General features: G+C 42.2%; 1 protein-coding gene across 1 annotated transcript in view; it reads right to left on the reverse strand.

Moving 5' to 3' along the window:
- Positions 1–2,660: 2,660 nt before the first annotated feature.
- The window catches only part of SLC25A36 (solute carrier family 25 member 36), a 36,238-nt gene continuing 25,233 nt past the window's right edge, over positions 2,661–13,665 (reverse strand). The window contains exons 7-8 of the mRNA XM_006161084.2: positions 9,416–9,705; positions 2,661–6,463 (exon numbers count right to left, since the gene is read on the reverse strand). Of these exons, the coding sequence (XP_006161146.1) occupies positions 6,270–6,463; positions 9,416–9,705 (484 nt within the window). The 3' untranslated portion in view covers positions 2,661–6,269. The remainder of the gene's footprint in view (positions 6,464–9,415; positions 9,706–13,665) is intronic.

A 13,665-nucleotide genomic window follows, 5' to 3' on the forward strand; every position in this document is an offset into this window, starting at 1 on the left:
TCTGTATGGCATTAGTACTCTGACACTTGTTGGCTGCTTGGGTCAGTTTTTGTAAATATTCTGTGTACGTTTGGGAAAAGAATTCATATTCTATACATGTTAAATACAGCACTCTACGCGTTTCCAATGAATTATGGTTTACTGTGTTTTAGAAATCCATATCCTTACTGCTTTTGTCTACTAGTCCTACCAATTTCTGAGATGTTAAAATCTTCCTTTATCGTGGATCTCTTTCAGGACTCGAACCATAGGACTGGCCATGTAGGATCCAGCTGCCTTAACCACTGGACTATGGAGTCAGTCCTGTGGCTCTTTACAATTTTAATTTTGGCTGGATATATTGAAAAGCTTTTATAGATACATAACACATTTTAATTATTGTACCTGGTGAAACAAACCTTTCGTGACTATGACATAATCTTGAATTCCCAGAGCGCTTTCTTCCGTTCGGGCTGGTATCTGGTAGGAGTACAGTTGTACCTGTTTCCCTTTGGGTTATCTCCATGTCATCTTTCCCATCCTTTTACTTTCAACACACCCTTAAGTTTTAGTCATCTCTCAGAAACAGCTTATTTGCTGTAGTTCTGAAATCCAATCTAGGGGCCAGCAGGTGGTCTAGCAGTTAGTAAACTCTACGGCCAATGGCGGTTTGAGTCCCGGACCTGGCAGCTTGAAACTCATGCTGCGTGCGTGTGCATCTGTACCCCAAATCCCTGGAGACTGGAAACGGGATTGTGGTGTGGCCATCCACCGTGGGTGGGGGACTGATTTCTCACTTTGTCTCCAGAAGCACATACGCCCTATAGCAAAAACCTCTCCAAGTGTGTGGGAGGAATCCAGTCTGACTGGGCCAACAGATAGTATTAGTGGTTGCGTTCAGGACTCCAGCATGGCTCACTTCAGTTCAAGCCCCAGACTCAGCGGCTTGAATATCATGCCAGGCATGTGTGCAGGTGTACCCAAGATCCCAGGAAAGCGAAGGGATTTCGGGTGGCCATCCCCTAGAGGGTGATTTCTCATTTCCCCCCTCACTGCCTCTGTTTCTCTCTGGCAAGTGCATGTGCCCTACGGAAAAAAACCTATTAGAAAAGAAAAAGAAAACTTCACAGGGGAAAATGTCCTCCATTTCGTCACTGAATGTTCTACTACTGATAAACTTGGATTGAGAACTGTACTTTATGATTTTACCTTTGTTTTAAAAACCTGCCACAGGGAACATGCTCTCACGAGTGACAAAGAACGAGAAAGCATCCTCTCCCCACCCCCAAGGGGAAATGGTCACATCAAAAATCTCTTCTCCATCCTGCTGGGATTTTTGAGTTTTTTGCCATAGGGCTTGTGCGCTCACTAGGAGATAGAATGTGAGAAATCACCCCCCCCCCGGGGGGGATGGCCACACTGCAATCCCTTCTCAATTCTCCTCTCAGGATCTTGGACATGCACACGCCTGCACCCAGCCCGAGTTCAAGCCACCAGGTCCAGGACTCGAACTATGGTTGGCTCTATGGGAGTCCAGCGACATAGCCATTATGCCAACTGCTGGTCCCCCGTTGGGATTTTGGACATGCATGTGTCCAGTGTGTCTTCAGGTTGCTGGGTCCAGTATTTGAACCATAAAGTCAGCTCTGTGGGATCTGACTCCCTTAAACACTATGAATGAGGTGACCCTTAGGTCTTTTCAACTTTTGTTTCCCCCTCTGTAAATATGGAGTTATAGGACCAGCAGCAGGCTTAATGGCTGTCGCTAGAATTTCATGTAGTTGATTATGGTTTGAGTCCCGGACCCGGTGGCTTAAACTCACCACCATGTGCATGCGTGCCCAAGATCCTGAGGGGAGAATGGAGAAGGGATTGCGGCATGACCATCCCTCTGAGGGGTGATTTCTGGCTTTCTGTCTTTCTGGCGAGCGCATGTGCCCTATAACAAAAATCCTCTCCAAAAAAAAAAAAAAAAGAAGTATGGAGGTTATTAATGTCCATTTCTATTCTTTTATGGTTACCCCCTATATTCACTATACTATGTACACCCAACAAAACAGAAACTTAGGCTACTTAGGCTATCTTCTTCCTGGAGAGAACGTTTTATGGAATCCTCTAACTCCATTTTTCTCCTTCCCTACTTCCTTTCATCTTAAGTTTACTTAATTCATTTATGTCCAGGTGCTTTGGTACGGCTTTAGAAAAAAGGTACACACACAAAAAAAATTGAAAATGAGTATACAATTTAGGAATTACAGAGCAAGCAGTCTGGGCTGCTAAGATACCTCAGTTAAATTTACACCAAGATCAATCATACTGGGAACTGGAAAGCTGAGATTCCCAAGTGGCAGTTAAAAAAGGCAAAGCACAGGACCAGCAATTGGTGTAATGGCTATGTCGCTGGACTCCAATGTAGTCAACCTTGGTTTGAGTCCCACACTTGGTGGCTTAAACTCATGTTGGGCGCGTGTGCATGTGTGCTGAAGATTGCGGGAGAAGGGATTGTAGTGTGGCCATCACCCTTGGGGGATGATGTCTCGCTCGCTCTCTCTCTGGTGAGCGCATGCGCCCTTATAGCAAAAACCTCCTCCCCTAAAAAAAAAATGCAATGCAGTTTTGTTCTGTGCACAGGACAAAACTACACCAAAATATTGATACATTATAGAAAAAAAATCAATGCATTTTTATAAGCATATTTTAATTTTCTGAATCTTAACAATTCAAGTAAAAGTCAGCTAGTTAACATAAATACAGAGTAAATGCACATAATTTATAGCCATGTACATAAATGCAATAGCAAACCTTACATGAATGGTCAAAAGTTAATTCTTTGAAAGTTGACCATACAGCTATGACTGATAGGTCATAATTTGTTTCACATACACAGGGTACACATTCAAATAGTTTATTAACACAAAAACTGAGTGAAACTAAAACTTCCCATTTCTAAAAGGAGTAGCATAAAAATCAATGTACAGGTAATGGGAAATACAAGGGTACGATGGAGAAAAGAGATCCAAATGGGTAGAAAGTTAATACTCTTATTTATATTAAAATCCCTTCCAAGTTAAGCCGTTTGGAAATAACTATTCTTAGGAATGTTAAAGTCATGATCAGTATTAGAGGAAACAAAGGCTGAGCGGTGCCATCAGCCCCAAAGGGGTCCCTCCAGTATTAACAGTCTGGGCAGAAGAGCATGTAAACAACAAAAGCCAGGCATGAAAAATTCTGGAATAAGGAATAGACGGATTATTCTAGCACTTAAATCCTTCAGATTCAAATCGAGATTTTTAATGATTGAAAACAAATCTAGAAATGCTCAAATGAAGAGAGTAAACGCTCATTACTTTTAGCCACCCACACGGTGCTGGTCCTAGTACAGTGATGCTACTCCAGGGCCTCATGGCTGGCCTGAACAACCTGCAACCCTCTAACGCGGTTTCAAAGTGACCAGCCAGTTACGCGTGTGCTCCGTCCAGGGAGACGGGTTCGACGAAGCTGCACGAGAGGCACGACAGCTCTGGCGAGTTGTTCTGACTCCCCTGGAATGAAAAGCACTGTATGGTATCGCACAATCACAGGGCTGGCAATTCTCAGGTCTGGACTCTGAGCTTTAGGAAACCACTTCATGAGTCACGGGTGGCAGACTTCTCTCTGCTGATCGGACAGTGTGCCTTTTCAGTTTCTACTGCTTACACATACGTAAGTTCAACTCCATTTTCTGAGAAGATTCTCTAATAAAAGGTCATGCCAATCTGAAGACTGTTAACAATTTTTTTTTCAGAAAAATAAAAAGCTATCTGGTAGAAAACATGAAAATAAAACACAGTTAAAAATAAAGAAGTCCATTGCTTTGAGTATACATTTTTCTTGAACATTTGAGTCAAGTTTTAAAAACCTTCAAAGAAATATTTCGGAGACAGACTTTATAAACAACTTTTACATAGTTTTTCTTGTTTGAGTCATCTCTGTCATATATTAAGTAAACTAGACTAGGTTTTATTTAGAAAAGAAAATTTAAAAATAAACTTCATTGCTCCTTTCCAGTTGTACAAAGTCTAAGACTAAAGATTTCTTTTCTTTCTAGTACATACATAATACTTTTAAAAGCTGAATATAATGCACTAATGGTTAACAAAAATTCTCCTTGCTAAATATAAACAGAAGTAGAATACATGTTCATCCTTGAAGGACACTTGCTATGAATTTGCTACAACTAAATAAGATGTTCCTTAGCTGCTGGTTTTCAAATCGTTCTCCATCATCTGTGGGTACTGAGATCGGCAAGACGAAGGCGTCTCTGCTCTACATTCAACACGACTACGTCCACCGAGCTGCACAAGGCAAGGGGCGCAGCGCCGGGCAGGGTCAATGGCACCTGAGAAGGCAAACGCGATGGCCGATTTACACATTCTCTACAGGGTTAGGTTAGAAGCCTCAGGGTTTTTTCTTTTTTGTTGTTTTGGTTTGTTCCTCACAATAAATGTCAAAGCTCAAATTTACCACAAAGGTATTAATAACTCCAAAGGTAATTAAACAGATTTGCCTTTGGTATCCAAATAGACTGGAATATGTTTAATTCCAATTGAGCACCTCGAAAATACCCCGTTACTGCTGACTGATTACAAGGAAGGTTAGGTGGGAAATTTAAAAGGGCACTATCTTTCATTGGTGACAGCAGAAAAAGCTTACGACGATGTAATGACGATTTTCTAAAATGTCAGGAATACTACGGGGTACACAGGATACTTAAAACATTTATTACATAAAAGATTTCCAAAACAATTACCTCAAAAACCCAGAAAAATGTTATGAGTAGTTTCTGCCTAATACATGACTGACATTAAAAAAAAAAAATCTTAACATGGAATTCTCTCCTACTCTCAGCCCCCCAAAAAAGGCCTCAAAGTGCATTCACAAAGAAATATTCTTGAGATAAAGCCATTGCACAAGATGTACTGCTCGGGGATACTGGAGTGAGCGCCACACTGGAGGCTGACTGCGAGTGTCACACACCAGTACAGCAACATCCGTGGGCAGGGTCTCTTCACAGGAGTTCAGCAAACATCTTTATAAGGGCCAGACACATAATATTGAATACATTTAAAGTATTAAAAGGTGCACTTGACTCAACAGCAAAATTGAAAAGCTACATTCTGTTAAGACAATTAACCCAAATTAACTTGAACTTTCTGTGATTTACCATTCAGGAAACTAAGACAAAAAAAAAAAATCTTCTTGTCAAAAGCAATCTGTTTATTTACGAAACCGCAAGTCAATTAAGATCAAGCAGAGGGCCCCCTCTTCTATAATATTTATACTGACCTGAATAATGTCACCTTAAAAAAAAACTGACAAGGGCAAAACCGCAAATTACCATTTTCTCTACAAAATAAATGTATCTATACAGATGTGGAAATAATTCCAAGTTTCAAATTCTCAACGTGAAATCAAGTAGAGAAAGACACAGAAATGGTAATTTTCTTTCACTTTAAGTAAATGACATCTAAGTATAATAAACAGGTGGTAATTTAAATGCATAACTAGTAAATCACTGAAAATACAACGGCATTCATTCATGTACCATAAAATTATGTAAGGTTTGAGGACATGCTCAAGTCACTGAAATGGCCAAAACCAACTAGTTCATTTTATCCCAAACTGTTATCACGTGAGTTTGGTAGGTTAACATCAAGCACCTGTTTGCAGTGGAAACCAAGACATTTTAAGCTAGAAATACGCACGATTTAGACACTATTTTATTGGTTGCCGAATTAATTAATTTAAAACACTGTGCCAGGTCATCTCAGGGAATGTGAACAATAACACTGGAGATCTCACTATTACTGTTATCTTACAACTTTACAGGAATTAAAAGCCCGAAGATAGAAATTTATGACTGTTAATACTACCTTTGGATAGTTTTGATACAGTATATAATTAGGGATGGCTTTGTTTAGAAGGCTGGAAAAGTGCTCACGGAATAAACATTACTCTGACTGCCAGAAATCAACAAAATGCAACTGTGTCTGGTGGACACGGTAGAGAAAATGGCAATTCTGAGAAAGGAGTGCTTTTAAAGGCATTTCCTTGTAGGCAGCCAAGGATTTTTCACATTACTCAAAGACCACATAATGCTGTGGCTGCTTTAGTTCCTGCAACCGGACTCTCGCATAGGCATAGGTCAGTGTTCCCCAGCTAGTTTCCTTCTGTCCGCCCTGCCGGCTTCCACGTTCCATGGTCCACTGTGATCCTTTGGTCTTCCCGCTCTGCAGTCCGGCAGCGGCCTGCTACCCGCTGAGCAGGTAGACCACCAGCTCGTAGGTGGCCATCATGATGGCTGTGTTTGGAATCTGCCTCACCAGGTGAGTTGTTAGACCACGGTAGAGAGACCCGTAACCTTCCTCTTGAACCACCAAAGACAGTGTCTGGAAAAAAGATCTATATTTTGTTCCCTCTTCACGTAGTCTTGTTCTTATAACTTCTGTTTGGGAAGGAAAGAAAATTATTTCATTTAAACATTACTAGTATCTTTACACTTTGCTAATTATACTGCATACACACCATTTATGAGTCTGTAAGTACAAACAGCTCTGGATAAATAAGGAGTGTTTTTTTTTTTTTAAATAAATTTGCCAGAATATGCGTATGCTTGCTGGAAAGAAATGGGGGAGAGGTGATGAGAAAGAGCCTCTGTGGGGGTGGTCACACCATAGATAGGAGAAGAGTCTCCTATTTCTCCTTCCTTTTGTAATTCTGGGCACAAACGCACACACGTGGTATCTCTCTCAAGCTGCTGGGTCAGGGATTCGAACTGTACAGTTTGCCATGTAGGATCCCAACCATAACTACCACACCTCCTAGCCCAGGAATGATTTTTAATGTGTAGGTTATTAAAACCAGTCACATTATAGTGACATCGAACCGCTAATTCAGCCAAAGTCACATGCACTAATTGTAAGACTATATAGGCTTCTGAGCAAAGGCACAATGAAACGAAAGAAGGCTATTCAGTTAATACTGAAGAGATACAGGGAGAACCGAAGTAGAGAAAAAAGGTACAGAAGCAGAAACGTAACAGGGCTGGTAGCAGACATGCATACAGAAAGATACAGTGAGAAACAGTGGATAGGACACAGAGGAGACAGAATTATTGACCTATTCACGATGGTCCACATAAACCAAGGCAAGCCATTATGTGGACGAGAAGCTGAAAATGTTAAAATACTAGCTGACAGCTGTAAGGCCGAGTGGCTATCAACTAAATGAAAACTTAAATTTTAAGAGCTGAGAGGACCTTAAAGATTAGTCTAATTTTGGGAACAGCAGATGGCGTAATGGTTACATTGCTGGACTCCGACATGGCTGACCATGGCCGGAGTTCTAGACTTGGAATTCTGAACTTGGAAGCTTGAAACCTACCCCGCGTGCATGTGCATGCGTGCTCAAAATCTTGGAGCGAGAATGGAGGAGAAGGAACTGCAGTGTGGCCACGCCCTCTGGGGGGGTGATTTCCCGCTTTCTGTCTCTCCTGTGAGCACACGTGTCATACAGCAAAAATCTAATGAGACTGATCTAATTATTCTTCGCTCTAAAAGGTTAGGAATAGGGACTACTGAGAGACAGTTGGGAGTAAGGCTGGGTGAAGAATTTAGAGCTTCCTTCTTAATAGAACTGCTCTTTCTACAGACATTATTTCTCAATTTTTTACAAGTATTTTTGATGGGGGGAAAACAGTGTAAAGCAGCCCAAAACAAATAAAAATATCTGAAATCCCTATCCTGTCTTAAAGGTTTCATGCAATTTATACATTAACTTCCAAAATACTGTATCAGTCATGACTATCTTCATATGACTTCTAAGAGATTTCAAGTGACGAGATGCTTAAACTCCAAAGCATCTTTACTTTAGCGGGCCACCATTCTGGTTCACCCACAGGAGGTCAAAACCTATGGAACTGCTGGTACCCCCGAGCTTTCACTGCCTTCAGGAAGCCCAAGTTTACAGTCCAACTTGGTTGAAGAGCTAGTTTCCTAAATTGCATTGTAGACCAAAATTGTGTCCTAGCTATGCCTCATTTTTCCTTTTGAGGAGGAATATAAATGTTCATCAGTATAACAAAAGCATGAAACAAAATAAGGGTACAAAAAAACCTCCCAGCGTGTTGCGGACACATTAAGTAATTTTTTTTTAAGCTATTAATGAAACAGGATAATTCTGTAAAATTTGAAGACAGAAATAAATGATTAATATACTTATTTGTCTATATAAAATATTGTAAAACAGCTTGTTTTTTGAGATTGCAGATCCTGGTTTAAGTTTGGGTCCCCCCATGAACCTTGAACAATCTAAATTTTCACTTTCCTGTTTCCCACTTGAAAATGAAGATAATTCTGGTTATGTTCTAGCATTTAAATAGAGAAGTACTATACAAAAAAGGCAAAAAAATTCCAGAGGATTTTTATGTAGATTAGAAACAAAGAATATAAATATCTATTATAGCCCTTAGATACTTTTTTAAAAAGAAGTATTTAATTTTGGACCAGCAGATGGCATAATGGTTATGTTGTTGGACTCTCATGTAGTTGAGCATGTTCTGAGTCCTGGACTCAGTGGCTTGAAACTTATGATAGGCAAGCGGGCCCAAGAGCCCAGGAGAATGGAGGAGAAGGGACTGTGGCATGTCCTTCCTCCTTGGGGGGTGATTTCTTGTTATCTGTCTCTTTAGCAAGCATGCGTGCTCTACTGCAAAACACCCCCCCCCAAAAAAATTTAACTTTCTTATTTTTTAATTTGACCAGAGAGACAAGAAAGGGAAAGTGAGAAAACAGTCATGAGATTCAGGACTTGAACCACAGTCGGCCATGTGGGAGCCTAATACCTTAACCACCATGCCACTTGCCAGCCCACACTCTTTTTTTTCAAAAACAGAAACTTGGGCTGGCCCATTTCTGTAACATGGCAGGTAAGCACTGTGCAGAGGGAGACAGATCCCACATGGCCAGCAGAGGTTTGAATCTCGGCCTAGAAGACTTGAAAAACAAGTTGGGGCTGTGTGTATGTGCTTAGGATTCTTGTGGGATGGAGAAAAAACAAGACTGCAGCGTGACCAGGCCCACCGGGAAGATTTCTCTCTCACACATGCCCTCTGGGGCACTGAATAAAAAGCAGAACTTAGAAACTTGCCTGCGGGGTAAGTATGGCTGGAATCTGACCGACTCCAAAGCTCATGCCGGATCACCACCACAGCATGTGATAGCTTATAGCAAAACTCAGCCTACGTCACCTGAACACAGTTAACCTCCTCATGACCTCCCAAGAAGCACCCTGTGTCCTACTAGAATTCAGGAAAATGACAGATGTCCTCACGCACAGGCTGCTGGCTGTGATGGGAAGCGCTCCGATGTAGCAGGTGCACTCACACCCAGCCCCTTACCATGCGGATATGCTATCGTAGTGGCACAAGTCTTGGAGGTGGCAGCAGCTAGCATCATGCCCAAGAAATCTGATGCTTCTTTAACAGACTCTTCATCATTTTCCATCGTAGAAGCAGTCTTATATTCCAGTAGTTTTTGCTTTATACTTTCATAAATAACAAAATGGATAACAGTCTCAGATATGCCGGCATAAGAGGCGGACATGCCCCTATAAAAGCCTCTAGGTCCGTCTGCCTGGTACACTCTGCGGACACATTCCACAGCACCCATTCGCTTTTCCCCACGGTTCCTAAAGACAAAGAGGAAAATTTTACCAACATAAATAAAGCAGTATAGGTTTTTAAATACATGAAACTCAATAAAAATAAGCCACTCTACTAAAAGATGGTTTTAATTCATGGAGATATGAAATCAGAATTATTACAGGGATCAGCAGATGGCGTAATGGTTATGTTGCTGGACTCCCACTTACTTGACTGTGGTTTGAGTCCGGTTCTTTAACAGACTCTTCATCATTTTCCATCGTAGAAGCAGTCTTATATTCCAGTAGTTTTTGCTTTATACTTTCATAAATAACAAAATGGATAACAGTCTCAGATATGCCGGCATAAGAGGCGGACATGCCCCTATAAAAGCCTCTAGGTCCGTCTGCCTGGTACACTCTGCGGACACATTCCACAGCACCCATTCGCTTTTCCCCACGGTTCCTAAAGACAAAGAGGAAAATTTTACCAACATAAATAAAGCAGTATAGGTTTTTAAATACATGAAACTCAATAAAAATAAGCCACTCTACTAAAAGATGGTTTTAATTCATGGAGATATGAAATCAGAATTATTACAGGGATCAGCAGATGGCGTAATGGTTATGTTGCTGGACTCCCACTTACTTGACTGTGGTTTGAGTCCGGGACCCGGAGGCTTAAACTCATGCCAGGTGCACAGGTGTGTTCCCCAAGTCCCCAGAGAATAAAGGAAAAGAAGGGATTGCGGCATGGCTATCCCCCCTTGGGGGTAATTTCTCACTTTCTGTATCTTGGTCTGTCTAGTGAGCACGTGCACCCTATAGCAAAAATCTCTCTCTCAAAATAAATAAATAAAATAAAGTCGATGGCCATGCCAGTATATCTAGAGAACAAGACTATATATACTTCTTCAATTAAGTGTTTATGAAGTATTATACCACAGACAATTTCTTTATAACACTTAGAAGGCACAGCATCTCCCCTGCCCCCCCAGTAAGCAGAGGGCATGTGCACTCACCAGGGACAGACAGGCAGAGAAGGAAGGGGAGAAAGCGATTCCTAATGGGGCATGGTCACAGCACCATTTCTTCTCATCTTTCTATCCTGTGGGGACTTTGGACGTGCACAGACACACACCCAATGAGTTTTACAGGCTGCCAGGACTAGGACTTAAAAGTGTGGTCAGGGACTGGCAGGTGGCATGGTGGTTAAAGGTGCTGGAATCCCACATGGCCAACTGCGGTTCGAGTCCCAGACCCGGTGTCTTGCTTTCTCACTAATCAAACTGGAAAATAACAGTAATAAATAAAGTTAAATAAATAATAATTCTTTTTTTTAAAAAAAAGTGTGTGTTCAGCCATGTGGGTATCTCTATTTTAAAGGATCTGGTTCCCTTATCCACCAGGCTACAAGACCAACCCGGAATACCTACTCTTATGATTTATCTCCTTGGGCATAATTTAAATAAAACCACAACGGAAACAGCTACTGTTAACCTGCGAATTTCACCAATTTTATGAGCTACTAATTAGAGATATTGAATACCTATATGGCCGAATGATCTAGGTAAGCTCTGACTCATTTCTGCCACTGAAGACCCTTCCTGACAATAAAGTTAAGAGACTCACATCTGGAAGGGTTACAAGAGGTGCCTCAGCTCTTTTTAATCTCAGTGTTATCAACTAGAATCTTCAGGTCAAATTTGCCCCATCCCCAACTATTACCCATCCCTAGCTCATTCCCCACCTCTGCAATCCTAAGAACTGTGATAGCTTGTGTAACAACTTTAAGTGGAAAAAAATAGAATTAAGGAGTTCTTGTTTGTTTTTTTGGTAGAGCTCTTGCCTTAGGGCACTTGTGCTTGCTAGAGAGAAACAGAGATAGTGAGAAGGAAAGTGAGAAATCACCCTCCAGGTGGGATGGCCACACTGCAATCCCTTCTCCATTCTCCTCCCGGGATCTTGGGCATGGAATACACTCACATGTGCCCAGAGTTGAGTTTTTTTTTTTTTGGAGAGATTTTCACTGTAGGGCGCGTGCGCTCGCCAGACAGACAGAGAGAGACATAGAGACAGAAAGCGAGAAATCACCCCCCAGGGGGGATGGTCACGCCGCAATCCCTTCTCCTCCATTCTCCTCTCGGGATCTTGGGCACGCACGCACACGCGCCTGGCGTGAGTTTTAAGCCACCGGGTCCAGGACACGAACCGCGGTTGACTACGTGGGAGTCCAGCGACATAGCCATTACGCTAACTGCTGGTTCCCCAGAGTTGAGTTTCAAGACACTTGGGTCCGAGACTCAAACCCGGCTGGCCACATGGGAGTCGGGCGATGTAACTGCTATGCCATCTGCTGGCCCCAATATTAAAGAATTTGAAGTCACATTTTTCCTGGATTTCCTACATAAAAACCCTGTAACACACTGAAACAATTCAGGTAGTTTAAAATAATATAATGTGGACTGGCGGGAACCAGCAGTTAGCGTAATGGTTATGTCGCTGGACTCCCACGTAGTTGACCGCGGTTCGCGTCCCGGACCTGGTGGCTTAAAGCTCATGCCGGATGCGTGTGCGTGCGTGCCCAAGATCCTGAGAGGAGAATGGAGGAGAAGGGATTGCGGCGTGACCATCCCCCCTGGGGGGTGATTTCTCGCTTTCTGTCTCTATGTCTCTTTCTGTCTGTCTGGCGAGCGCACGCGCCCTATAGCGTAAAACCTCTCAAAAAAAAAAAATGTGGACTGGCATCTCCTGTTATTAAACTCTTGGGTTAAATCTTATCTACCATTACTTTGTAGATCTTTTGGATTTGAGAAATAAACTTTGAGTTGCGCTACAAACTTAATATTTCATTAAAAGGATGAAATAATTACATTTCTTTTTAAGTTTCCAAATAGCATATAGTTCAACATGACAGAACGTGGAAAACAGATAATTAAGCAGGCATAATTAATTGTTAATGATTTGTTAAATCAGCTTCATTTACAGCCTACAAGATATACTACTACCTTCTAAACCCCAAAATATAAAAATGTTTATTCACAGAACCTACTCCAGATTGGAAGTTCCAAACCTTATATTAAGAATATATTACAACACACCTGATAGGATCATCTAATTTTTTGAAGAGGTTTTTCGCTATAGGGCATGTGCACTCACCAGAAAGAGAGACAGAGGACAAAAAAGTGAGAAATCACGCCCTGGAGGGGATGGCCATGTGTAATCCTTCCTCTTCCACTCTCCTCTCGGGATCTTGGGCACGCACGCACACATGCGTCTGGTGTGAGCTTAAGCCACCAGGTCCGGGACTAGAACTGCAGTAGACTACGTGGGAATCCAGCGACGTAGCATCCCATTACACCATCTGCTGGTCCTGTTGTCTCTCTATTTTAAAGTATTACCTACCTTTCCCCAATCCTTAGTCTAAGGCCAACAGGAACTGAGATGGCAAATCCTAAGCTGCATTGTTTCTGGCCTTCCCTTAGTTCTCAGAACATTTCAAAGACACTATTCTCTAGGACCTGTGAGCTTCCGCACTGTTTCCTTTGCTTCGAATGGGCTCAAAAATTCCTTGACTATTCCATTTGAGGCTGTCCCCGCTGTTTCCTGGCACACTATCTCGAGAATGCTGCAGTTACCTGCTCGATGTGACTGGGCTGAGTGAATGAGTGCTGCTCCTATAAAGTGGGCAGTGGTAACGGATTACATCTGTGTCTACACAAGAATATCCCAGTTCATGGCTCCTTGTACATAAGGTCACCGAGTCTGAGCAATGGTCCTCAAAGACTCAGTGCAGGCTAGCTGGCCAGGTTGAGTTTGCAGCTGTTGGGATACCAGTTATCAGAATCCAGGCAGGGCAGATACCACTTCTTGGACTGGTTAATAAACCATTTTTCAGGGGGGCTGGCAGATGGTGTGGTGGTTAAGGCGCTGGACTCCCACATGGCTAATTGTGGTTTGAGTCCCGGACCGGCAGCTTGCTTTCTTGCTCTCCCTTGCTCTCCCCCA

Source organism: Tupaia chinensis, unplaced genomic scaffold (genome assembly GCF_000334495.1).
Source record: "Tupaia chinensis unplaced genomic scaffold, TupChi_1.0 Scaffold138115_2, whole genome shotgun sequence".
Classification (NCBI taxonomy): Eukaryota; Metazoa; Chordata; class Mammalia; order Scandentia; family Tupaiidae; genus Tupaia; species Tupaia belangeri.